Source organism: Pan troglodytes, chromosome 3, assembly GCF_028858775.2.
Source record: "Pan troglodytes isolate AG18354 chromosome 3, NHGRI_mPanTro3-v2.0_pri, whole genome shotgun sequence".
Taxonomy (NCBI): domain Eukaryota; kingdom Metazoa; phylum Chordata; class Mammalia; order Primates; family Hominidae; genus Pan; species Pan troglodytes.
The window spans coordinates 3,071,356-3,099,017 of NC_072401.2; the positions used below are offsets into that span (position 1 = coordinate 3,071,356).

General features: G+C 46.6%; 1 protein-coding gene across 8 annotated transcripts in view; it reads left to right on the plus strand.

Moving 5' to 3' along the window:
- FAM193A (family with sequence similarity 193 member A) overlaps positions 1–27,662 on the plus strand; it is a 196,792-nt gene that overhangs the window by 143,790 nt on the left and 25,340 nt on the right. For all 8 annotated transcript variants that reach the window (XM_054683717.2, XM_054683716.2, XM_016951172.4 and 5 more), the window contains 6 exons: positions 9,890–10,088; positions 11,084–11,356; positions 13,985–14,273; positions 15,348–15,531; positions 16,752–16,982; positions 20,065–20,926. In XM_054683717.2, coding sequence (XP_054539692.1) covers positions 9,890–10,088; positions 11,084–11,356; positions 13,985–14,273; positions 15,348–15,531; positions 16,752–16,982; positions 20,065–20,926 — 2,038 coding nt within the window. The remainder of the gene's footprint in view (positions 1–9,889; positions 10,089–11,083; positions 11,357–13,984; positions 14,274–15,347; positions 15,532–16,751; positions 16,983–20,064; positions 20,927–27,662) is intronic.

Consider the following 27,662-nt stretch of genomic DNA (forward strand, 5'->3'; position numbering starts at 1 on the left):
CTGGTCTCGAACTCCCGACCTCAGGTGATCCACCCGCCTCGGTCTCCCAAAGTGTTGGGATTACAGGCGTGAGCCACCGCGCCCGGCCCTGTAGTTTTTCTTACAGTGTCTTTGGCTTTGGTATGGGGATATGCTCAGGACATGAGTTAGAAAGTGTTCCCTCCTCTTCAGTTTTTTGGAAACTTTGAGAAAGATTGGTATTAATTCTTTAAATATTTGGTAGAATTGACTAGTGAAGCCATCAGGTTTGGGGCTTTTCTTTATTGAGTGATTTTTGTTTTTTTTCTTTGAGACGGAGTCTTGCTCTGTCACCCAGGCTGGAATGCAGTGGCACAATCTCCACTCACTGCAACCTCCGCCTCTCAGATTCAAGCGATTCCCTGGCCTCAGCCTCCAAAGTAACTGGAACTACAGGCACATGCCACCACACCCAGCTAATTTTTGTATTTTTAGTAGAGACGGGGTTTTGCCATGTTGGCCAGGCTGGTCTCAAACTCCTGACCTCAGGTGATCCACCCATCTCGGCCTCCCAGAGTGCTGGGATTACAGGCGTGAGCCACTGCGCCCAGCCTATTGGGTGGTTTTTGATTACCAGTTCAATCTCCTTACTAGTTACAGGTCTGTTCAGACTTTTCTATTTCTTTATGATTTCGTCTTGATAGGTTTTGTGTTTCTAAAAATTTTTTCATTTCATCTGTTTTATCCAGTGTGTTGGTGTACAGTTGTTCGTAATACTTTCTTTTTTCTTTGAAACAGCATCTCACTCTGTCACCCAGGCAGGAGTACAATGGCATGATCATAGCTCATTGCAGCCTCAAACTCCTGGGCTCAAGCATTCCTCCTCCCTTGGCCCCCCAATAGCTGGGATTACAGGCATGTGCCACCACTCCCAGCTAATTTTTTTTTTTTATTGTTTTGGACTCTTCCAGAGAGAAGACAGGGTCTCACTATGTTACCCAGTCTGGACTGAAACTCCTGGGCTAAAGCAGTCCTACTACCTCAGCCTCCCAAAGTGCTGGGATTATAGGCATGAGTTACCAAGCCCAGCCAATACTTACTTACTTTCTTTCTTTTTTTTTTTTTTGAGACGGAGTCTCGCTTTATCACCTAGGCTGAAGTGCAATGGCACCATCTTGGCTCACTGCAACCTCTGCCTCCCAGGTTCAAGAGATTCTCCTGCCTCAGCCTCCCATATAGTTGGGATTACAGGCGCCCACCACCATGCCCGGCTAATTTTTGTATTTTTGGTAGAGATGGGGTTTCACCATGTTGGTCAGGCTGGTCTCGAATCCCTGACCTCAGGTGATCCACCCACCTGGACCTCCCAAAGTGCTGGGATTACAGGCATGAGCTACAGCGCCCAGCCCAGCCAGTACTTTCTTATAATACCTTTTATGTTTTTTTCTTAATTTTAATTTAATTTTCTGTTTTTTAGAGATAGGCTTGCTCTGTCGCCCAGGCTGGAGTGCAGTAGCAGGATCATAGCTCACTGGAGCCTCGAATGCTTGAGCTCAAATGATTCTCCTGTGTTAGCCTCCCAAGTAGCTATGATTACAGGTGTGCGCCACCACTCCCAGCCCCTTTTATTTCTGTGTAATCAATAATAATGTCCCCACTTTCATTTCTGATTATAGTAATTTGAGTCTTTTTTTTTTCTTAGTCCATCTCACTAAAGTTTTGTCAGTTTTGTTTCTCTTTTCAAAGAACTATATTTTGGTTTCATTGATTTTTTTTCCCCCTATTGTTTTTCTATTCTCTATTTCATTGATCATTAATCTCTGCTCTAAATTACCTTTCTTCTGCTAGCTTTGGGTTTAGCTTTTTCTTTTTCTAATTCATTAAGATGTGAAGTTAGGGAGGGTTTTTTGTTTCATTTTATTTGTTGTTATTGAGACAAAGCTTACTCAGTTGCCCAGCCTGGAATGTAGTGGTGCGATCTTGGGTCACTGCAACCTCGACCTCCTGGGCTCAAGCAATCCTCCTGACCCATAGTCTCGTAGCTTGGACTACAGGTGTGTGCCACCATGCCCAGCTATCTATCTGTCTGTCTGCGTATTTATTTACGTAGGGGCGGAGGTCTCACCATGTTGCCCAGGTTGGTCTCAAACTCCTGGGCTCAAGCAGTCCTCCTGCCTCAGCCTCCCAAAGTGCTGGAATTACAGGCATGAGCCACCACGCCTATCCTAGTTAGGTTGCTGATAGAGATCTTTCTTGTTTTTTGATGTGTTTGTAGCTATACATTTTGCTCTTAGTGCTTGCTTTCACTGTGTCCCGTAAGTTTCAGTATGTTATGTTTTTGTTTTCATTTGTCTCTAAGTATTTTCTGCTTTTCTTTGTAATTTCTTTATTGATCCATTGGTTGTTTCCATCCCTTTACTTTTAACTTCTCAGGGTTTTTTTTTTTTTTTTTTTTTGGTTTTTTTTTTTTTTTGGTTTTTTTTTTTTTTGAGACAGAGTCTTCCTCGGTCGCCCAGGCTGGAGTGCAGTGATGCTATCTCGGCTCACTGCAAGCTCCACCTCCTGAGTTCACACCATTCTCCTGCCTCAGCCTCCCGAGTAGCTGGGACTACAGGTGCCCACCACCATGCCTGGCTAATTTTTTGTATATTTAGTAAAGACAGGGTTTCACCATGTTAGCCAGGATGGTCTCGATCTCCTGACCTTGTGATCCGCCCACCTCAGCCTCGCAAAGTGCTGGGATTACAGGCGCGAGCCACCTTCTCAGGGTTTCATGTGTAAAGCAGGTTTCTTGTAGACATGTATAGTTGTGTTTGTTTGTTTTTTATTTTTAGAGATGGACTCTTGCTATGTTACCCAAGCTGAACTTGAACTCCTAGCCTCAAGCAGTCCTCCCACCTTGGCCTCCTGAGTAGCTGGGACTATAGGCACATGCCACCATGCTTGTTGTTTTTTGATGTACTCTGATAATCTTTGTCTTTTCATTGGTGTATTTGACTGTTCACATTTAAAGTGACTTTTTGATGTATTTAGATTAATATCAGCCATGTTTGTAATTGTTTCCTATTCATTATGAGTCTTTTTCTGCCTTCTCTACTTTTAATTAAGCGTTTTATGGTTTTATCTCCTCTGTTAGTATATCAATTTTATTTATCTTTTTTAAAATTTCTGCAGTTGCCCTGGAGTTTACAATATACATTTTGAACTAATCTAAGTCCTTTTTCAACTAACTAATGTAAAAAAGGTAACATTTAACAGATTACTCCCGACCCTTCCCTATTCCCTGTGACATTGCTGTCATTATTTTCACTTATCCACATGTTAATCACCCAGTACAGTGTTGATGATTACTTTCAACAGTTATCTTTTAGATTAATAATAAGAAGAAGATATTTTACTTTGTCTTTATTCCTTCTCTAGTATTCTTCCTTTCTTTATGTAGATCCACGTTTCTGACCTTCTATCTGAAGGAAATCTTTTGACATTTCTTGCAGGGCAGGTCTGCTGGTGATGAGCTCCCTCAGTTTTTGTTTGTCTGAGGAAGTCTTTATTTCTCCTTCACTTTTGAAGGATGATTTCGCTGGACACATAATTCTAGGTTGGTGGTTTTTTTCTTTGAACACTTTAGAACTGTTTAACTTCCCTCTGTCCTTGCTGGCATGGTTTCTGATTTCTGACAAGATGTCCTCTGGAATTCTTTTCGAATTCTTTTCCCTGTTCTTCTGTAGGTCCACTTGCCCCCACCCAGCTGCTTTCAAGATTTTCTCTTTTTTTTTTTTTTTGAGACAGAGTCTTGCTCAGCCGCCCAGGCTGGAGTGCAGTGGCGCCATCTCGGCTCTCTGTAACCACTGTCTCCCAGGTTCAAGTGATGCTCCTGTCTCAGCCTCCCAAGTAGCTGGGATTACAGGCTCCTGCCATCATGCCCGGCTAATTTTTGTATTTTAATAGAGACGAGGTTTCACCATGTTGGCCAGGCTGGTCTTGAACCCCTGACCTCAGGTGATCGCCTGCCTTGGCCTCCCATAGTGCTGAGATTACAGGCATGAGCCATGGCACCTGGCCAAGATTTTCTCTTTTTCTTTGGTATTCTGCAGGTTGAATAGAATATGTCTTTGTGTAGCTTTGGGGGTATTTATTCCACTTGATGTTCTCTGAATTCTTTGGATCCGTGCTGTCAGTTGTTAATTTGGAGACTTTTTAGCTATTACTACTTCAACTGTTTCTCTAGTCTCTCCTTCCAGCATTCCACTTACCAGGTGTTATATCTTTCGAAACTGTCCCACAGGTTTTGGATGTTTTGTTCTATTGGGGATATTGTTTCTGTTTTTGTTTTTAATTCTTGTTTCTCTTTGCCTTGCAGTATGGGAAGTTTCTGCTGACATATCTTGCAGCTCCCTGACTCTTTACTTGGCCGTGTCGTCTCCTGATGAGCCCATCACTGATAGTCTTCGTTTCTCTTAGATTGTTTTTATTGCCAGCATTTCTTCCCATCTCTCTGCTCACACGGCCCCCTTGTTCTTGCATGCTGTCTACTTTTTCCATTAGAGCCTTTGGCCTACCAATCATTTTCAATTTCCTGTATGATAATTGCCATCCATGTTATCTCCATGTTCCTGCAGCCATTCAGTTGTCTCTCTCAGCCTCTGGTGAGATTGGTGTTAGACCTTCTTCTGTTCTGCATTCCTAACACTCTCTTGCATGTTTCTCATCTCCTTTTCTCCCAGTTCCATGTTCTGAGAACTTTTTTGGGATCAGTCCTCCAGTTAAGTGATTCTGTAGTGGTGCCTAGCCTGCCACTTAAGTCCTAATTCTGACTATATTTATTATTTATAAGTTTTAATTTACTTTTTTTTCCCAAAGATACTTAGTAGCTCTTTATATTCTCTTGTTCCTTATTTTTTTCTTTCTTTCTTTAAGCATTTCACACATAGTTACTCTGTGTTTGAATGAAACCTTGAGCATCCAGATTCGTTTTCTGCTGATATCACCTGTGATGTATTATTTCCTTTTGTGGATGGAGTATATTAGGAGGTTATGTTTTGCTCAGCTTACTCTGTGAGAACCACAGCCCTCCATAGTGGATGCTTCCCTATGAGGGTTGGCGTCTGCTGATGCGAGAGCTGCCTGAGACCTGGGCTCCTCTTGAGGGCCTCCAGACTGCTGCCCCCACACGTCACTGTGGCGATGGTGTACGGCTGTTCCTTCCCCTCACCTCCACCTCGCTTCTCTCATCACCTCCTAATCCTTCTTTTCATCCTTTGCCTTTGTCGATAGCAGTTGGTTACCAAAGTGTTCAGTGTCATTTCTCTCAGATCTAGAGCTAAGTAGCCCCTCTTACCTAGCAAGGCCCAGACCAGGGGGGAAGAACGGCCTTCAAGAGAAGAGCAAAGCCGAGCAGGTGCGGCTGCATTTTGCTGCTCCTTCCACGTGGCCTAGGAGTAGGAAGTTAACGACTACAGGGCCTGAATCTATACCGGAACCCAAGGCGTGGGTCTTTTTCATCCAACACGGAGGATGTACTGTGAAACAGTTGGTGTACTAAGAAACGGCCTGGAAGTGCAGACAGGGATGTCTCTAAGTCTCCACTGAGAACTTTGCAGTGGAGCATTTGCGGTGGCCACTGGGTTCTGGCCCTCAGGAGTTCAGTGTATCAAGTGGAGCCTGGTGACGTGGTGTAAGGGGAGGACCGGGTGCCAAGTAGCCTTGGTCCCTTGTTAGCTTCGAGGGCCAGGGTGTATCTTTACACTCCCTCTCTGGGTTACTTTGAGACTTAAGTAAAACCACTGGAAACGCATTTAATACAGTTAAAATATAATTCAGTTAAATACAGTTTAAAGTATAAGTGCAGATTTAGATTGGGCAGGTAAAGCTATGTGGATAACAGGGTCATAAATAGGTTGCAATATGGGGATCACATTGTGATCTTTGACCTGCATGTTCTTTTAGAGCTGAGATTCAGCTCTTCCAGCCTGAAAACTGGCACAGCCAAAGCAAAGATGGTCCTTCGCCTCTTTACCATCTCTGGGAGAAATACCAAAAAACCTGTTAAGCAAAAATACAGAGAGTCTGTCATCTTAACCTTTTCGTTACTGGGGATACAACTGGAACTCATTTTTGCTCGGATGCTTAGTGTTGGGAACCTCTCACATGTGGGCCTCATGACTCAGTCTGTGGCTCTTGCTCCTCATGTCTTGCACCCATGTTCCATATCCGAGTGGGTGTGGGTGGTAGAGGACAGGCGAGTCACCCAGCTCCTGGATAAACTCAGTGTGTGCGCAGTGGAAAGCACTTTGTTGTGTTTGCATTTGTATCAGAGCTTTCATTTAAAGCAACAGTTTTCCTTTTCTATGGATTACTTCTTTTGTCTCAAAGTGGATAAAAATGCAAAACTTCTGCTAGTTGAAGCTTTGTGGGTTTGTATAACGAGTGAAATTGGTGTTCTGATTCAATAGCGTAGTCCACATTCTGAGAGAGTTACTTTACAGTTATATCATTGGTGGACTTATAAAGTCATGGTCCAAAAATGGTCTAGGTGACAGACACCTATTTTTTCCTGAAAGAAATCCATAAGCTATTGAGGTCAGTAGGCATCTTCTGCAAAAGCATTAAAGAAAATACAACTTTTTTTGTTACTGATCCCTGTTACTTTTGTCCCTACAACTGGGCTTCCGTTTTTGAGTATGTGGGGTTCTGAATAGTGTGTAAATCAAATGCATAGAATCATTGCCGTATGTTTCCAATATTACAGTTATATAGATGCATTCCCTTATTCCTCTAAGCTAGACACTGTTCAGCAAACACTTATTGAACACCCAATATGTGCCAGGCCCTGTGCTAGACTCTAGGAAGACAAAAATCGGTTAGTCTTGGCCCCTCTTTTCAGAGAGTTCACAGTCTAAAGAGAAGACAAAAACATAATCAAAATATCAAAATGTTGTGACTTACAGATGCTAGGCAGAAAAGTAACACCGAAGAGAGAAAATTTTAAATGAGCCCACGGGTGGTTTTGCAGAGGAGGTGATGCTGAAATAGGGTTTTGAAGCATAAGCAAGAGCTCTCTGAACACACATGGGTGGTGGAGCCCAGGCTCTCAGCCAGGCTTTTCAAACCTGAAACCAAACAACTCATGGTCGTGTCTTGAGGAGTCCAGGAGGCACTTAACGTAGCTTCAGAGCCCTGAGAGTGCTTCTAGTCATGGTTTACCAGCTGGGCCAGCACAACGGGACTGCTGCTCAAAGCTAGCAGTTTGGCATCTGTCACAGGTTTCTGCCTTTTACAAGAAGGTACTCAAGACTAAGAAGTCTTCTACTTGTTACTTTTTGTCAATTACTTCTCAGCAAAGCAGCTCTTAGCTTATCGCTGCTTTGTAGAAATGGGTATCTATTGAAATACGTTTTTTTATTTTCCTGGCTCTTGTCCCATGGGGCTCCCTTACCAAAACAATGACTTCAGGCACTTTCCTGTATCCTGGGTGGCCCGTCTGGACCTGTTTATTCCTGCTGTTGAGTCCTGAGTGTCTGCTCTACCCTCCTCTCCCCCTTTGCCTTCCTGGGCCTGTTCCAGGTCAGTGGACTCGCTGAGCTGTCCAGCAGCCCAGAGGGGAGTGCTTCCTCTCTGCTCCGAAGCACTGTGGAAGAGGGCAAGGTGGAAAGGTTTGGTCGGTTGGTCAGGTGTTTTGTGTCCAGGGACTCTATGTCTATATAAGTAGTCTCTATATAGTAGTCTCTAAGACTGTTGTCCTAGAAAATGAAAGCAGTGCACCATCACACTCACTGAATACTTACTATGGGCCAGGCAGTGTGCTCAACTCTTACCATACCCCTGGAGGTAGGTATTTCCAGATTACAGATGAGAAAACTAAAGCACAAAAAGATTGAGTGATTTGCCTGAGGTCACACAGCTAGCAAAAGGGAGAGCTGGCATCCGAGCTCGCCAGACTGCAGAGCCCAAAGGCCAGGACGTGGGACTAGAGTTCAGATCTAGCTGTCACCTGACCGTGCCTCCTCATAGTGGAGCCAGCAGTGGTAGCTCCTGGACTAGATGTGCAGTCCCAGCTTTCATCTTGATAGCTCCAGAATTCCTCCTTTCCTTGCCACCTTCACTGCCATTGCTTCATCCTTTCTCATCCCCTGACTAACCTACTCGTCCTCCTTCCGCCTTCTGGTTCATCCACAGTATTGCCACAAATTGATCTTTCCACAAAGCTGACCAAATCATCTCACTCTGCTGTTTAAATCCCTCTGTGACTCCCCAGCCCCTTCAGAACAAAGTGGTACAAAGTTGTCTTTGGCCTGGCTGCTGCCCGCACTCAACCTGGAGCCTGTCAGGGTGTAGCACTGTCATCCCTGTACGTGCGCCATCCCTTTGCTCCTAACCTCTTCCTGTCCTCCCTCTGCCCCAGCCAGGCCAGCAGGATTCTGCCGAACCATCGCCCATTCTTAAGAACCCTCCAGGGAACCCTCCCGCTTGAGTTTAAAGAATTCACTGCTCATTTCTGCATCCCAGAGGATGTGATGACCGGGTTGCCCATAACTGGGCACTTCTCCTCTCCAGCAGACAGAAGTCCTGCTGAGGGAGAACCGTATGTCTGCCCAGCATTAGCAAGGACTGGGGGAGAAGGGCCAGGACCCAGATGTCCCACCTCATCCTAGAGCGCATATAATTTGGGGAAAGGCAGACATTAAACCAATAGGCTACAAGTAGGTCTCGAATTATAACTGTGGTAAGTGCTAAGAGGGAAAATGACGGATTTTAGTGTGTTCAGTGGGAAGGCTCGCCTTGGTCTTGGGTGTTGGGTCCTGGGAGGTGACAGCAAAGGCAACGCCGGCTTCTCTGAGGAAGCGATCTTTAGGCCGAGGCCTGCAGGATGAGTGTGAGTGTGGTAACGAGCTGAGGCTTGCACATTCTAGAGCATGGACACAGCACAAGCAGAACTTAGGGCCAAGAAGGTGAATAGGCGTGTGCCGGCCAAGGGGAGGCCTGTGTGTCCAGGGCTTTGGTGAGCAGGAAGGGTGGAGGTGGTGGGCCCAGCTCCCTTGGAACTTTTCAGGGCCAGAGCCTTGGGAAGCCATTGCTGCATCCTGAGCAGGGGAGTGACATGCTCGAATTTACATTCAACAAAGATCACTCTGGCTGTAGTGGGGAGAAGGACTGGGAAGAGTTAGTGGTGCAAATGTGCAGGCTGTTGCACTGCGCCACTGTGAGAACATGGTGCTCAGGATCTCCTAAGGAGGTCAGCAACCAGGGCCTGTTGCCTGGATAGTGGCTGAGGCAGAGGGAGGACCCAAGGGGGCCCCAGCCTGTGCAGGAGCAGCCAGATGGCTAGTGGCTCAATAAATGCATTTATTTATTGAGTGTTGAAGGCACCAAGCCTTCAACAATGGTCTGCCCCACAGGGCCCAGGGCGGGGCTTGCCAATGAGGCAGCTCCTTTGAGAACGCCCTGGTCTTTAGAGCACAGTATACAAATTTCTCTAGGTCATTAGATTTGTGCTGTACCTTGCCTGGGTATAAGAGGTCAGTGTAAGGGTTTTATCCATTTTCATCAGTGATTCCAAAGTTGACTTATTAGTGATGATCATTAAAATGCTTGCTGAGATTAAGCCGTAGAAACAGATCTTACGACGCACATGGCACACTCACATGTGACCCAGTAGGAATGTGAGAAGTTACTGAGTTGTCTAAAGTTTGTTCAGATATACTCCTCAAGGCATCGGTTGCTTTTCATATCTACATCTGGTTGAAATTTGACCTGTCGTGTACAGTCTCATAAATCAAGTCCATGTTTTGTGAGATGTGCTCCCCCTGGGCCTCAGCTCATGGCGAGCACATCCCATGAGGCTCATAATGAATTGTCTGTCTGTAGTTTAACTACTTACCTAGGTAAACAGAATATTAATTTTGATATGTGATTAGAAAATTTTTTTTTGTAGGCTTTACCGCCAGCACCTGTTCAGAATCACACAAATAAGCATCAGGTATTCAATGCATCTCTTCAAGACCATATTTATCCGAGCTGTTTTGGGAATACTCCAGAGTGGAATAGTTCTAAATTTATAAGTCTTTGGGGATCAGAAGTGATGAATGATAAGAACTGGAATCCTGGCACTTTCTTGCCAGATACAATTTCTGGTAAGGAATTTGTTAAAACTTTCTTGAAGTTTTAAAATAACCTGAGTAGACTGACATCTTTGCCATAGTCTCCCGTGGAAGCCCTGGCACAGCTGTAGCCAGCTGCTGCTCCACCACCTCTGTCTCCAGTGGGAGGCCCCTCGGGGCTGTCATCCTACTCCATCCTCTCGCATCTGCCACCAGTCGGTCCCACTGTGTGACTGAGCGGAGCAAGACTCTGGCTCCATGGCTGCCCGTCAGCCCGGTGAGCCACATGGGCGTGGCCTCAGCGCTGCTGAGGGTCTCGTGACCACGGTCGGGTGCCCGGCCTTCAATTCTCGAGCAGTGGTGACAGCCAGACCTCAGCCCCCCCCCGGTGCACAGGGGCAGGAAGAAAGTGCCACAGTTGACTTAAATCTGTGACTCACACTCCTTCCTCTGGTTACTGCATTGGCGCCACGTGGCATCTCTCCCCTTTACTAGCTCCTTACTCCCCAGCTGCCTCAGCCACTGAGGCCCAGCTGTTACTTCAGTCGCAGGGTCAGGGGCACCTGAAAAGGGGCTGGTACCCACTCCTCATCTCTGTCTTCCTGCGGCCAGAGCTCCTGGCAGCCCCACACCCAGCCCCTGCATGTGCCAGAACAGCAGGCTAGACTTGACATCCTGATCTGTGCTTAGGAAGGATTTCTAGCTGTGTGACCTTGGGCAAGTTGCTTGGCCTCTCTGAGCCTCAGTTTCTTCATCTTCTTAGGATGGGAGTAATAGTACCAACCTCAGAAAGTAATTTTAAGACTTTACGTAACTTTGGAAAGCACCTAGCACAGGAATTGGCACATAGTAGGTGCTCAATACAATTTTTTCTTAGATTAAAAGCTAGTTGACTTAGTGTCATCCCAGTGGGATCCTGACTTCAGTAGCACCCCCAGTATCAAGTGTTCAGTCATCAGCATGTCTTTTAGGGTTTAGCTAAGTATGGTTGCTGTCAGAAGCCTTAATTTTCCTGTTCTTCTTTGAAGGGAGTGAAATATTAGGGCCAACACTCTCAGAAACAAGACCGGAAGCCCTTCCACCTCCAGCTAGCAATGAAACACCTGCAGTCTCGGATAGTAAAGAGAAAAAGAATGCTGCAAAAAAGAAATGTTTATACAATTTCCAAGATGCTTTCATGGAAGCAAATAAAGTTGTCATGGCCACATCATCAGCCACGTCCTCTGTGTCCTGCACAGCTACCACAGTGCAGTCCAGCAACAGCCAGTTCAGAGTGTCATCCAAGAGACCTCCTTCAGTAGGTAAGGCTTGAAGGCTCACTGGCCCTCGGGGTCTGCAGGAAGGCTGGGCTTACTGACTTCTCGTCTTTGTAACTCATCTTTGTAACTGCCTTTTACTTGGCCTAGCCAGAGGCGTAAGTGTAATTAACTGCCCAAAAATGCTCACACACAGAGAGCTGATCCCCTAGGACTTTGATTAGAATTTTAGCTGTTGTGCTAGATTCCTCTGGGGCTTCGCTGCACTGTCTTGCTTTTGTCTCTGTTTCTGTTCTTCTGTGATTTGAGTTAGGGTCTCACTCTTGTTCGCCCAGGCTGGAGTGCAGCAGTGCAGTCTCAGCTCATTACAGCCTCTGCCTCTTGGGTTCAAGCGATTCTCCCACCTCAGCCTCCCAAGTAGCTGGGACTATAGGTGCCCACCACCACGCACGGCTAATTTCTGTATTTTTTGGTAGAGACGGGGTTTCACCATGTTGGCCAGGCTAGGAGGTCGTTGCTTTCTGAGCATGCGGCAAGATTTCTCAGAAGCTGCTTTAGGAAAATGCTGAGCAGATGTGAGCTGACAGGGCTGCCTGTCACCCAGCCTAGGGTACAGCCCCTGGCTGTCACTTAGGGGGCCCAAAAGCAATAATGTGATCAGAGACCAATGGCAACTCAGTAGCTGGCTCGAGGAGGCCTCACTAGCCAAAGGTGGGACAGATTGAGCATTAAAAGGAATGAGGAGGCTGAGTGTGGTAGCTCCCAGCACTTTGGGAGGCTGAGAGGGGAGGGTTGCTTAAGCCTGGGAGTTTGAGACTAGCCTGGGCAACATAGTGAGACCCCGTCTCTAAAAAAAAAAAAAAAAAAAAAAAAAGTTAAAAAAACAGGAAGTTTGACTATAGCATACAAATAAAGTCAAGAATCCATAAGGATTGGGATGCTCAAACAGAGCAGTAGGGTGGGAAGCTCCTTCTTCTAAAAGCACACCTCCTCTAAATGTGTAAGAAGGATAAGAGTGGCAAGTCAGCATGCTGCGCCCCCAGGGTAACAGCTGGTGCAAGTATGCAGCATTCATGGAGGTTAACAAGGGATATCAGTTTGGGGAATGGAGTATTTCTACTGTTCAAAAGCAGCACCCATAGGGTACTGACAGATTACAGCAGGATGATGGGCGCCTGTGTTCATCAATTCTCACACTGCTATGAAGAAATACCCAAGACTGGATGATTTATAAAGGAAAGAGTTTTAATTGACTCACAGTTCCACATGGCTAGGGAGGCTTCAGGAAATTTACAATCATGGTGGAAAGCACCTCTTCACGGGGGAGAGAATGAGTACACGGCGAAGGGGGAAGCCCCTTATAAAACCATCAGCTCTCGTGAGAACTCACTCACTATCACTAGAACAGCATGGGGGAAACCATCCCCACGCTTCAGTTATTTCCACTGGGTCCCTTCCACCACACGGGGGGATTATGGGAACAAAATTCAAGATGAGATTTGTGTGGGGACACAACCAAACCCTATCACTGGGTACCGACAGATTACAAAGGAATGGTGGGTGCCAGACTCTGGAGGAACCTAGCAGACAGTGCCATGCACACCACCATGAAACAGAGAGACACTGGGTGCATCCCATTGCCACAAACTCAGAAGGATCCAACGTAATATTTGCAGGATTTGTGCCCAGAACATTTTATCCAAATCTACCAAGACAAGACAAATCCAAATTGGCAGACAGGTGGCCTATTAAAAATGTTAAGTCTTGTGAAAAGAGAAAAGGGTTGGAAGAGGCTGGGTTAGTGGGAAAGCTATAATGGACATGTGAAGGAAATTGGAAAATGGAATATGGGTTATACCTTAGATGAGAGTATCCTGTCAGTGTTAAATGCCAGTGAGGTGATCATGGTATTCAGCAAAATGTCAAAAAAAGAGAGAGGGAGGGAGGGAGGGAAAGAAAGAAAAGAAAAGAGAGGAGAGAGAAGGGAGGAAATTTTTAAGTAAAAAGCTCGGTACAGTGGCTCACACCTGTAGTCCCAGCACTTTAGGTGGCCCTGGTGAGAGGATTGCTTGAGCCCAGGGGTTCAAGACCAGCCTGGACAACATAGTGAGACACTGTCTCTTAGAAAAAGGTGATTTTTTTTTTTTTTTTCTTTGAGACGGAGTCTTGCTCCGTCACCCAGGCTGCTGGAGTGCAGTGGTGCGATCTGTGATCCTCCTGCATCAGCCTCCCGCGTAGCTGGGACTACAGGTATGTGCCACCACGCCCAGCTAATTTTTTGTATTTCTAGTAGAGATGCGGTTTCACTGTGTTAGTCAGGCTGGTCTCGATCTCCTGACCTCATGATCCACCAGCCTCGGCCTCCCAAAGTGCTGGGATTACAGGCATGAGCCACCACGCCCGGCCAAGAAATTTTTTTAAAAAACCAAACTGTCGATGTTCTGAGGAGTTCATACCAAAGTGTTCAGAGGTGAGTGCAACTTGCAGACGTTCGGCTAAAAAGTGTGTGTGCATGTAAGAAATAAAGTTTATAAATATGACAGAATATTAGGTCGTGATGATGAAGCAAGGTGAAGGATGAATGGGTACTCTTTGTGTGTTCTTTCAGATTTTCTACAGGTTTGAACATTTTTGAAACAAACTTGGCAGTGACTCTCGCCTCTCTAAATGCAGGTGACGTGTTTCATGGCATCAGCAAGGAGGACCACAGACACTCGGCCCCAGCCGCCCCGAGGAACAGCCCCACGGGCTTGGCCCCACTCCCAGCGCTCTCGCCTGCTGCGCTGTCACCTGCTGCGCTCTCACCTGCCTCCACACCTCACCTTGCAAATCTTGCAGCCCCATCATTCCCCAAAACAGCAACCACAACTCCTGGGTTTGTGGACACACGCAAGAGTTTCTGTCCTGCACCCCTGCCCCCGGCCACAGATGGCTCCATTAGCGCCCCTCCAAGTGTCTGCAGGTGAGCCAAGTCCTGACTGGGGACGTGGGAGCACTTTGGAAAATGGGTGTTATGCCTCACTAACACAGCTACAGAAACTCCCCTGGGACCATGCAGTGGAAAAGTCTAGTGAAATGCCGAGGGAATGCAGGGATGTCCCCAGCAGAGGCCATGGGTAGAGGGGGGCTCCCATCTCAGCCTGTAGTTTTGCAGAGGGAAGAGCAGGGGCCGTGGGCCGCCATGGATAGGTGGGCCAACTACGCCTAAACACTGACAGCATCGGGGGTGTGCATTGTTTTTTTCTCATTGTGTAAGTTGTATTTGTTATACCTAGGGTGGAATCAGAAGAAAATGAATGAAATGTGTATATAGTAAAAACACAATACAACAAACACTCAACAGGTGTGTTTTTTTGTTTGTTTGTTTGTTTTTTCTCTGAGACAGAGTCTCACTCTGTCGCCCAGGCTGAAGTGTAGTAGTGCGATCTCAGCTCACTGCAACCTCCACCTCCTGGGTTCAAGCGATTCTTCTGCCTCAGCCTCCCAAGTAGTGAGACTACAGGCATACGCCACCATGCCTGGCTAATTTTTGTATTTTTAGTAGAGATGGGGTTTCACCATGTTGGCCAGGCTGATCTCGAACTCCTGACCTCGAGATCCACCTTCCTCGGCCTCCCAGAGTGCTGGGAGTACAGACGTGAGCCACTGCACCTGGCCAGACTTTCTTTTTAAGACAAATTCTGTTACCTTTGAACTCGCCTGTTTGAAGCTATACCCCTTCTCGAAGCCCCTTAGTATGGAAGCTGTGGTGGCAGGGACAGTCTCAGAAGGAGTCATTGGAGAGACTACGTGTTCCTGTTCAGTGGCGCTCTGTGAGCACTTTGAGGGACCGCCTGCATGCATGCGCACACGCCATGTCTCCCATGTGAGCCCTTTGCCGCTTGTGTATGACTCCCTAGTAACCCTGGGACTACGCACCCTCCGCGCTGCCTCTTGTCTGTGAAATGGGCAGGACAGTGGGTGGTCATGTGCAACAATGTGAGTCATTGCCTCCCGGGCCGGCCACTTGCTGATGAGCTTGTATGCGGTTTTGCAGTGACCCTGACTGCGAAGGGCACCGCTGCGAGAATGGTGTCTACGACCCACAGCAGGATGATGGGGACGAGAGTGCAGATGAGGACAGCTGCTCTGAGCACAGCTCCAGCACCTCGACCTCCACCAACCAGAAGGAGGGCAAGTACTGCGACTGCTGCTACTGCGAATTCTTTGGGCACGGCGGGGTGAGTGCATGAGGTCAGCGCATCATGATGTGGGAAGTGTGCAACACACGGGCTCCTTTGCAAAAATTCTGTACTAGGTTGAATTCGGGGTATATTCCGCTTCTAGGGTATATCCATTGTAAAGAAACAAAGAAAAATATATGCCCAAAGATTTAGCCATAATGATTTTTTTTCTTCATTTTTTACTTTGTGGTTTTTAAGGTAACTGGTAAATCAGCAGTGAGGTATTCCTACTGAATACCCATTGGTAGGAGGTTGTTAACCATGGTGTATCCATATGGTGGAACATTGTAGCCAGCTACAGCAGCGTTGTGTGTGTGCAGTTGGGTTTCTCTTGTTTGAATACAGAGGGCGTCGGTACACACACATACTTGTCCATCTTTCCAGAGCTGTGATTTAATTTATACAACCAATTATCACCCACTGTTTAAGAGGGATGGGTGGCAGGAATAGCAGGGGCTTATAGTTGTTCTTTTTCTGCTTTAGCTCTGTTTGCATTTCCTAAAATGTTCACATGTTTTTATAGCAAGAAATTTGGCAGTAGGATTCAGGGCTTTTTTTTTTGGCACCAAAAAGGAAACCCACAAATGGATGGAAAGATACTACAGACACATTTATTGACATGAAAAGATATTCACACCTGTTAGAGGCCAAGCGTAGTGGCTTATGCCTGTAATAGCAGCACTTTGGGAGGCTAAGGGAGGATCTCTTGAGCCCAGGAATTGAAGACCAGCTTGGGCGACACAGGAGACCCTGTCTCTACAAAAGATAAAGAAAATTAGCTGAGTGTGACAGCACACCCCTGCTTGAGCCCAGGAGGTCAAGGCTGCAGTGAGCTATGATCGCACCACTGCACTCCAACCTGGGTGACAGAGCAAGACCCTGTCTCAAAAATCAATCAATCAATCAATAAAATACATTAATCAGGATTTGTAATTGTTTCCTTTTCAGTTTAAAAAATCCACTTATGTGCATAGCTATACATGCTTTATCAGGTTTTTCATGAATATGTAAAATTTGAGAGTAGGTATCAAAATGCCACTTTTGGGTGACTTGCTGATAGGTTTTTCTCTTTTTCTGCTGGTTGTTGTATTTCCTTATTTTTCACAACAAATATATACTACTTGAGTAATAAAACAGTTTATTTTTGGAGGTGTGGTCTGAAATTTATTATATTCAAAATTTTTAAAACTTAAGCATAACTTTGTTGTTTTTCTCAGCCTCCAGCTGCACCAACAAGTAGAAATTATGCAGAAATGAGGGAAAAGCTTCGCTTACGGCTGACCAAGAGGAAAGAGGAGCAACCTAAAAAAATGGACCAGATCTCAGAAAGGGAAAGCGTCGTTGACCATCGGAGGGTGGAGGATTTGTTGCAGTTTATAAATAGCTCCGAAACCAAACCAGTGAGCAGCACGCGTGCCGCGAAGCGAGCAAGGCATAAGCAAAGGAAGGCAAGTGACAGTTCTCAGCACCTGGAGGCGTCAGGTCTGAGGGCATTTGAGGGTGCCGTGCCACGCCAGTCTCTAGGCAGGGCTGAGCCACAGGAGGTCGGGGCTCTGACGTGTGTTCACTTGCCCACAACTTTGTTCTGAGAGCCAGCCTGTCTCTGGTGGCCTGAACTGGAGACTGGTAAAAAACTTAACTTTGTGTTTTCGGGAAATTACTTCCCCTTTTGTAGAATGGGTTTGTTCTTGTGCTGGCCATCATGAGGGCAGCAGCAGACACTCCAGCTTTATCTGTTGGAGAACCTTCTTTTCCAAGAAAGGAGCCGTCAACTGTAGAGATAATAGAAGAAAGGCCCAGGTGGGCTTTTGGGGCCTGTGGGTGCAGAAGTGTCTTTGATATGAGACTGGGGCGGGGCACTTGGCACAGGGAAGTCTTCTGGACTCAGGTCTGAGCATGTCCCCCATGCTGCTCTTGTCCCACTGCTGTTCCAGATGAAGACCAGCACATGGCATTGATTAGAGGGGAGGAAAATAAGTCTTCATGGGAAGACATGAGCAATTCCCTCCTTACCGGAGGGCATGGTGTGTCACAAAAAGCAAATGTCAAATACAAAAAACATTAGCCAGTCATGGTGGTGTACGCCTGTAGTCCCAGCTACTCAGGAGGCTCAGGTGGGAGGATCACTTGAACCTCAGAGGTGGAGGTTGCAGTGAGCCGAGATTATGCCACTGCCCTCCAGCCTGGGTGACAGAGTGAGACTGTCTCAAAAAAAAAAGACAACTTTTTTCTCTTGGAGGATTGTCTAAATGCCCCTATGCTGGAGCAGTTCCAAAGAGCCTTCTGGTTTCAGCTCCCTAAAAGTGTCAGGCTCCAAGAACCAGACCTCAGTGAGCAGATGTGGGTTGCCTGCAGAGGGAACTTGTAGGTTCCTGGGGTTCTGACAGTAGGACAGTGGTCTTGGGAAGAGGCCAGGTTTCTGTCTGCAGCATGGTCAGGCAAAAAGGTGAGGAAGAGGACGATCCCACAGTGGACCAGAGGGTGGGCCCGATGTCCTGTGTTGTTACTTGTATCTTAGCTGTTGTGATTGTTCTACCCTCAAGAGCTCTGCTCATACCTCGCAGTCCTAAAGTAGATTTAGACTGACTATTGGGCCTGATTGGGATGCTTTGGGGGAGAAGCCTTGTCCTGTGCCCCAGAAGACTAGAGACTGCTGGAGTGCAGAGAACACAGTGTGTCCTCCATTCAGGAGTGTCCAGCATCGGGGTACCCACGATGGTCCAAGGCCCTGAGACCTCCCATTGGGATTCACTGGGGGCCTCTGGGATGCCTTCCTGAGTTTTCAGGGTACTCTCCACCCCAGGCTCTTGCCCTCTGACCTTGCAGGTGGTCTGAATCCAGACTTGAGGCCCAGCTGAACCTTAGAGGCTGATGTCATAGGCCCTGCCCAGCACCCAGTCCCACCTCGAGGGACCACCTCCTGGTGCTTTCTACGCTGCACCCATTTTACAGAGCAGCTCACAGATGTGTGTTGAGGCTCACTGGCTGGCTGGTTGTTGAAGGGACAGCAATAGTTGACCTGTGGACTCTGTCCCGTAGCAGGTCCAAACCGGGGGCCTGTGCTGGGGCAGCCGTTCTGCTGGAGACCAGGGCACCTGCCCTCACATGCTTGTTATTTGTCCATATATTGACAAGGCACGTGTGCTGGATTGAGATCAGCTCTGAGAGGATGCCAGCTGGCCAGTGTGTGCCAGCGAGTGTCCTGATGGAGTTGGTCTCTCCTCTGCTCCTGTGCAGCCCCACAGCTCACTCTAGACACTGGACTGCAGGACCCATCCACGAGGTGGCTGCTAGGTGCTGCTCCTGACATACACACGGAGAAGGATGTTAAATAATTTTTACTTGAATTGTCAAATGAAATTTTTAATAACATACCATTGTTAAATTTTTATCATAATTTTTAAGTTTTTCAAAAGACAAGTCAATTTGCCTGTTTAAAATATTGTGAAAAATAATTTACACTTGGGGAGTACTTTTCTATTTCTCTAGGAGAAATGCTTTTGGCAGAGTTTCTCATAAGCCCCAGCATTTCTAAAGGTTGGTGGTGGGTGGAGCCGTGCTCCTAACACTGATGACTCTCATCTGCTTTCTGAACACAAAGAACAGTTTCCATTTGTGCCCCTGGAGTATGTGTGCATCACTACTCAAATGCTGTCTTTACTTGGGATGAAAATTAATTTTCCATCAAGTTGGACAGTGAGTCATTTGCTCTGTCACACTAGTGAAAATATATAGCACTTTTGTTTATCTGCTAGGGTGGGAAGAAGGAATTTCTAGTTCTTTACTACACATTGCTTTTTGTGGTGCCATCACAGCTCATTGCAGCCTCAACCTCCTGGCTTCAAGCGATTCTCAAACCTCACCTTCCCAAATAGCTGGGACCACAGTCGTGCGCCACCACATCCAGCTAATTTTGATACTTTTTGTAGAGACGGGGTTTTGCCATGTTGCGCAGGCTGTTCTCGAACTCCTAGGATCACAGGTGTGAGCCACTGCACCGGCCTGGTGCACATTTCTTACATTCCCTGTTCAAGTGAATGCATTAGCCTTCGCCTGGAAAGGTGGGTTTGCCCAGAGTTCTGGCAGCACATGTACAGCCTCAGTACTGCCCGGGCAGTCTGTGGTATTGGTTACATCATCCACTCGGCCAGGCGGCATGATGCCCTGCCGCACCTGTGAGGGGGTAGCTGACTCCCTGGATGTGTGCTTTGCAGCTGCTTTGTCCTTGGTTACCGTGTTTAGCACCAGGTCAAAGGCTATCGGGAATTTTTTGTTAACTACCACCCCCCCCCCCCCCAACACACACACACACAAATAAGTAAGCATATAGTTTAGTAAATAGATGAAGTTTAACAATCCTGCAGAGTAAGAGAATTGGAGGTGGGTGTGTGTTAAGTTTTGATTTATTACAGCCTCTTCAGAGTTTATGTTCCATATGTGATTCATTTTTGAAATTATCTTAGTTTTTCTGTATGGCTTAATTTTTAGCACTCAATGTAGTCTTAAATTGCCTTCTTTTTGCATTGGCAGCTGGAGGAGAAAGCTCGCCTAGAAGCAGAGGCCAGGGCCCGAGAGCACCTGCACCTCCAGGAGGAGCAGAGGCGGCGGGAGGAGGAGGATGAGGAAGAAGAGGAGGACCGTTTCAAGGAGGAATTTCAGCGGCTTCAGGAGCTTCAGAAGCTAAGAGCTGTGAAAAAGAAGAAGAAGGAGAGGCCAAGTAAAGACTGCCCCAAGTTGGACATGCTCACTAGAAATTTCCAGGCAGCAACAGAGTCTGTTCCTAACTCTGAAAGCATCCACAATGGCTCACTAGAGCAAACTGAAGAACCAGAAACCTCTTCTCACTCCCCATCCAGGCATATGAACCACTCAGAGCCCAGGCCAGGGCTAGGGGCTGATGGGGCTGCTGCAGACCCCGTCGACACCAGAGACTCCAAATTTCTCCTCCCCAAGGAGGTGAATGGGAAGCAGCATGAGCCACTCTCTTTTTTCTTCGACATCATGCAGCACCATAAAGAAGGAAATGGCAAGCAGAAGCTGAGGCAGACCAGCAAGGCCAGCAGCGAGCCAGCGAGGAGGCACACAGAGCCCCCCAAGGCCACAGAGGGGCAGTCCAAGCCCCGGGCCCAGACTGAGTCAAAGGCTAAGGTGGTCGACCTCACGTCCATCACAGAGCAGAAAAGAGAGGAGAGAAAAGTCAACAGTAATAACAATAACAAAAAGCAGCTGAACCACATCAAGGACGAAAAGTCAAACCCAACCCCTATGGAGCCCACCTCTCCCGGTGAGCATCAGCAGAACAGCAAGCTGGTGCTGGCAGAGTCCCCTCAGCCGAAGGGCAAGAACAAGAAAAATAAGAAGAAGAAAGGAGACAGAGTCAACAATTCAATTGGTAAATACAGAATAGCGGGAAGGTATTTCTGAGCGATGCCTGGTTTTCCATGTGTGATGTGCTAGTATAGGAAAACACTGGGTTTGGCATGCTCTCGCCATGTGGCCTCCCTCCTGTAGAAAAGAGCGTAGAGGGGCCAGGCATGGTGGCTCACACCTGTAATCCCAGCACTTTGTGAGGCCAGGGTGGGCAGATCACCAGAGGTTAAGAGTTCGAGACCAGCTTGGCCAACATGGTGAAACCCTGTCTCTACTAAAAATAACAAAAAAAATTAGCTGGGCTTGGTGGTGCACCTGTAATCCTAGCTACTCGGGGAGGCTGAGGCAGGAGAATCGCTTGAACCCAGGAGGCAGAGATTGCAGTGAGCCAAGATCATGCCGTTGCACTCCAGCGTGGGTGACAGAGAGACTCCATCTCAAAAGATATATATAGAGAGAGAGAGGATTTCTACCCCCTCCAGTTCCCCAACTTTAGTTCCCCAACATCAGTATTTCCCATGTTTGCTTCGTCATTCTCTCTCCCTCTCTCTGTTATTTTTCTGGACAGAAGGAGAGTCACTTCATACATGATACCCCTTTAACCTAAAATACTTCCATGTATATTTCCTCAAGATAAAGACACTTATAAAACCACAGTACAGTGATCAAAATGAAGAAGTTGACACTGATCCAATGCTATTCTCTAATTGTAGACCTTACTCATGTTTCTCCAGTTGTCCTTTTAACATCCTTTATAGCAAAAAAAAAAAAAAAAAAGCTCTTGTTGTTTCTCCTGACATGGGATCCAATCCAGGATCCCATGTCGTATCTCTTTAATTTCCTTTCCTTTGGATCGGTTTCTCTGTTTTTCATGACCTTTACTTTTTTGAAGAGTGCAGCGCATTTATTTTTTAGAGGATCCCTTGGTCAGGGTGCATGCCCCATGTCTTCCCAGTCAGGTTCAGATACCATGTTTTGGCGGCAACACCACTGATGTGGCCAGTCCCTGTTGGTATATCCCACCAGGAAGTGGGTGACGGTGTCTGTCCCATCACTGGGGATGGGAACTCTGATCCTGGGTTGAGCTGGTCTGCCCATTTTCACTACGGTCAAGTTAATATTTCTCCTTTGCTAATTAGTAAGTGTCTTATGGGGAAATGAGTATCCTGTTTTTATTGAACATTCACCGACTAGTTGTAGCATCCATTAATGATTCTTGCCGGAAATGTTTATTACTGTGTTGTCATATGGTGATTTTTTTTTTTTTTTTTTTGAGATGGAGTTTCGCTCTTGTTGTCCAGGCTGGAGTGCAGTGGCACGATCTCAGCTCACCACAACCTCCGCTTCCCGGGTTCAAGCGATTCTCCTGCCTCAGCCTCTCAAGTAGCTGGGATTACAGGCATGCACCACCACACCCGGCTAATTTTGTGTAGTAGAGATGGGATTTCACCTTGTTGGTCAGGCTGGTCTCAAACTCCTGACCTCAGTTGATCCGCCTGCCTCAGCCTCCCAAAGTGCTGGGATTACAGGCGTGAGCTGCCACCCCTGGCCCAAATGGTGAATTTTCTAATATTATTCTTTCTATATTTGTTACTTGCCATTCAACTGTAGGAAGAGCTTTCCAACCCCATGTGTTTTTTTCATTCACTTAGTTATATCAGGATGGATCCACGAAGTTTTACTTGATGCTATAGATGAGAATCTTTTACGAACACTCTTTATGTTGCTGTTTTGATTGTCTGAGATTCGGTCAGTGGGAGCCCCCTCGGAATGGCTTTTTCCTTAGACCATTTGATGCGGCCCTACCAGCCTTTAAGCATTTTATACTTTGTGTCATGGTTCGATGCTCCGGGCTCATCTCGTGTCTTCTCTCTCCCAGCCCTGAACCAGCCATTTCTCCAAGGAGCCCTCCTCTTTCTTCAACAGTGGTGTTCAGAAACCCAGACCTGGACACTGCCATATGGCATTGCTTTTAGGCCCTCTCAGTCAGCAGAGCAGGAGGAGTGGGGGTGTGAGCATGTGCACACGAGCGCCTGCCGCCTACACACACTAATTGCTATGTACAAGCCGTGAGTTCCCACAGATATCCCAGCCCCACTCCTGTGCTACAGTGAGCGTTCTCCCTTCCCCGTCCACCTTTGTAACTCCTTAGACAGTAAGAACCTGGACCCCATCATCCATGGTGCCTTTACTGACTTGCTGAGTCCTACAACACAGGTAAAGGGTTCAGAAGTGCCTGCCCTTACCCCGATGGAAAACTCCGGGCATGCTTTTGGTATTTGTTCAGTTCTTTTTGTCTTTAGCCTCAGGGTGTGGTGATAACACTGAATTTACAAATGACTTAAATTAGTTCTTTTCACCTTTAGTACAATTATGTTATTCATTTAAAACACATCTGATTGCGTTTTTCCATTTGTGTTCCATTTGTTTTCTCCCCTACCCAATTCCTCTTTTTTTTTAATCTGTTCCCACCCACTCCCTGTAGGTAACTAATCAGTTTCTTATTTGCTTTTCTTTTTTACATAAAAGGTAGTATATTATGGACATAATAGTGACTTCTGGGTTTTTTTCTACTTCATATATTCTGGGAATCACTGCACATCAGTTCGTAGAGATTGTCCTCATTCTTTCTGCAGCGACACGGTACTCCATTTAAAGTGTACTGTGATTTCTGCAGTCACTCTTCTTTGTGCGAGCGTTTAGGTTGTTTCTAATGCTTTGGTTTTTTGTTTTTGTTTCTGTTTTAAGGTGGAGTCTCACTCTGTCATCTAGGCTGGAGTGCAATGGCGCAATCTCGGCTCACTGCATCCTCCACCCCCCAGGTTGAAGCAATTCTCCCACCTCAGCCTCCCAAGTAGCTGAAATTACAGGCACGTGCCACCATACCCAGCTAATTTTTGTATTTTTAATAGAGATGAGGTTTCACCATGTTGGCCAGATTGGCCTTGAACTCCTGACCTTAAGTGACCTGCCCACCTTGGCCTCCCAAAGTGCTGGGATTACAGGTGTGAGCCACCGTGCCCGGATTCAATGCTTTGTTTTAATCATTACACCCAGTGCTACAGTAAGTACTTGTGTGCATATGTGCTTCCATATTGTTTGGAGGTGTTTCCTTGGAGCACTTTCCCAGAAGGGAGAGGACTGGGTCAAAAGGTAAGTGTGTTCCCAGTGTGGTGGCTCATGCCTGTAATCCCAACACTTTGGGAAGCTGAGGCAGGAGGATTACCTGAGGCCGGGAATTTAAGACCAGCCTGGGCAACGTAGCAAGACCCCATCTCTACTTAAAAAAAAAAAAAGCCACTTATCTGGGCATGGTGGTGCATGCCTGTAGTCCCAGCTACTTGGGAGGCTGAGGCAGGAGAATCGCTGGAGCCCAGGAGTTTGAGGCTGCAGTGAGTCATGATTGCACCACTGCACTCCAGCCTGGGTGACAGAGTGAGACCCTGTCTCTTAAAATTTAAAGCAGCCGGGCACGGTGGCTCACGCCTGTTATCCCAACATGTTGGGAGGCCGAGGCAGGCGGATCACGAGGTCAGGAGATGGAGACCATGCTGGCCAACATGAAACCCCGTCTCTACTAAAAATACAAAAATCAGTTGGGCGTGGTGGCACACGCCTATAATCCCAGCTACTCGGGAGGTTGAGGCAGGATAATTGCTTGAACTGGGGAGGTGGAGGTTGCAGTGAGCCGAGATCACACCACTGCACTCCAGCCTGGCAACAGAGTGAGACTCCATCTCAAAAAAAAAAAAAAAAAAAAAAAAAATTAAGGCTGGGCATGGTGGCTCACATCCATAATCCCAGCATTTTGAGAGGCCAAGACAGGCAGATCACTTGAGGTCAGAAGTTCGAGGCCAGCCTGGCCAACATGTGGAACCCTGTCTCTACTAAAAATACAAAAATTAGTCGGGTGTGGTGGCACTCACCTATAGTCTCAGCTACTGGAGACACCGATGCAGGAGGATCACCTGAGCCTGGGAGGCGGAGGTTGCAGTGAGTCAAGATCACGCCACTGCATTCCAGTCTGGGCAACAGAGCAAGACCCTATCTGAAAAAAAAATAAAATAAAAATTTTTAAAAAGGTAAGTGCTTTCATAGTTTTTTTGCTAGCTACGTCCAAGTTCTCCAAACCCTCCAGTCAGCCCACCCACCAGTAGCATCTGAGTGCCTGTTTGGCCACAGCCTTGCTTATAGAGTATGTTGTCAGGCTTTTTAACTGTTGCCAATCTGTTAGCTACAGTAAGCCCTCAGTGTAGTTTTCGTTTGCATTTTTCTCCTCTAATTACAATGAGGTCAATATATTATTAAGGGCTATTTCTTTTTGTGTGTATGAATTTTCTATTCATACCTATTTCTCATTTCTTATTAGGTTTTTGGTCTTTTCCCTTTTGTATTTAAGAATTTTTGTTTGTTTGTTTGTTTTTGTTTTTGAGACGGAATCTTGCTCTGTCGCCCAGGCTGGAGTGCAGTGGCGCGATCTTGGCTCACTGCAAGCTCCGCCTCCGGGGGTCATGCCATTCTCCTGCTTCAACCTCCTGAGTAGCTGGGATTACAGGTGCCCACTACCACGCCCGGCTAATTTTTATATCTTTAGTAGAGACGGGGTTTCACCATGTTAGCCGGGATGGTCTCAATCTCCTGACCTCACAATCCGCCTGTCTTGGCCTCCCAAAGTGCTGGGATTACAGGCATGAGCCACCGCACCTGGCCAAGAATTTTTTTATATGGTAGGGACATTAGCCTTTTACTCATGCAGTATGCTGCAGACATTCTCTCCCAGTTCATAAGTTGTCTTTTGACTTTGTGTATGCTTTTCAGTCAGGTGGAAATGTTCTTCCTTTTATGCGGTCAGCTTCTTGATTTTTTATTGCCTCTGGATTTTGAATAATTGTTAGAAAGCTTTACACTAACATTGTGATTAAAGAAGAACACACCCATGCTGCCTTCCAGTGTTTGTGTAGTTTCTTTTTTTTTCATTTATATCCCTAATATGTTTGGAAGTTTTTCTTCTCTGTGGTGTGAAATATGGATCCAATTTCTCTTTTTCCAAATGGTTAACGAGTGGTCCCAGCACATTATTATTATTTATTCTTTTTTTTGGGAAGTGGGGTATAGGGTCTTGCTCTGTCACCCAGGCTAGAGTGTGGTGGTGCGGTCATAGCTCACTGCAGCCTGGAACTCCTGGGCTCAAGTGATTCTCCCGCCTCAGCTTCCTGAGTAGCTGGGACTACAGGCACGTGCCACCATGCTGGCTAATTTTTTTTTTTTAGTAGAAACAGGGTCTTGCTACATTGCCTTAGCTGGCTATAACTCCTGGGCTAAAGCAATCCTCCTGCCTCAGCCTCCCACAGTGCTGGGATTACAGACGTGAGCTACCATGCCCGGCCTTAGCACCAGTTATTAGAAAGTTCATCCTGGACCAGGTGTGAGGGTGATGGCTCATGCCTGTGATCCCAGCACTTTGGGAGGCCAAAGCAGGAGGATCATTCGAGCCCAGGAGTTTGAGACTAGCCTGGGCAACATAGTGAGACCCCATCTCTACAGATATTTTTTTTAAAATAGCAGGGCATGGTGGTGCACACCAGTAGTCTCAGCCACTTGGAAGGCTGAGGCAGGAGGATCACTTGAGCCCAGGTGTTTGAGATTACAATGAGCTATAATTGTGCCATTGCACTCCAGACTGGTCTATAATGAGACCTTGTTTCTAGAAAAACAAAAATAAATAAATAAAATCATCTTGTCCCAGTGATTCAAGATGCCACCTTTGTCCTACAATAAATTTCTTTCTTTCTTTCTTTCTTTTTTTTTTTTTTTTTGAGACAGAGTTTCACTCTTGTTGCCCAGGCTGGAGTACAATGGCATGATCTCAGCTCACTGCAACCCCTGCCTCCTGGGTTCAAGCGATTCTCCTGCCTCTGCCTCCCAAGTAGCTGGGATTACAGCCATGCACCACCACACCCGGCTAATTTTATATTTTTAGTAGAGACAGGGTTTCTCCTTGTTGGTCAGGCTGGTCTCAAACTCCCAATCTCAGGTGATCTGCCCACCTTGGCCTCCCAAAGTCCTGGGATTACAGGCGTGAGCCACCGTTCCCGTCCTGTCCTACAGTAAATTTCAATATGCACTTGGGTCTGTTTCTGGAATTTCTCTTCCTTTCCTCTCTGTTTACTTGTGTCATTATTGCATTTAGTTAGTTATTTTTAGAGGCTCTACATGTTGTAATATCTCGTAGGGCTGTTCTCTCCTCATAGCTTTTCCAGCTCAGTATTTCCCAGGCTATTTCATGTTTGTAGTTCTATATGAACTTTAGCATCAATGTGCCTGGCTCCATTTAAAAAAAGCTTGTTGGGGCCGGGCTCACACCTGTAATCCCAGCACTTTGGGAGGCCTGGGCGGGCGGATCACCTGAGGTCAGGAGTTCGAGATCAGCCTGGCTAACATGGTGAAACACCATCTCTACTAAAGATAAAAAAAATTAGCCAGGTGTGGTGGCGAGCGCCTGTGGTCCCAGCTACTCGGGAGGCTGAGATGGGAGAATTGCTTGAACCCACGAGCCAGAGGTTGCAGTGAGCCAAGGTTGCTCCACTGCACTCCAGCCGAGGCAACAGAGTGAGACTCTGTCTCCCCCCACAAAAAAAAAGTTGTTGGTATCTTTGTCGGGATTCCATTACACTTATACATTAATTTAGGGAGAATTGATGTCTTTATGATATTGATCATTCCTTCTAAGAACAAGGGATGTTTTTCCATTTGTTCAA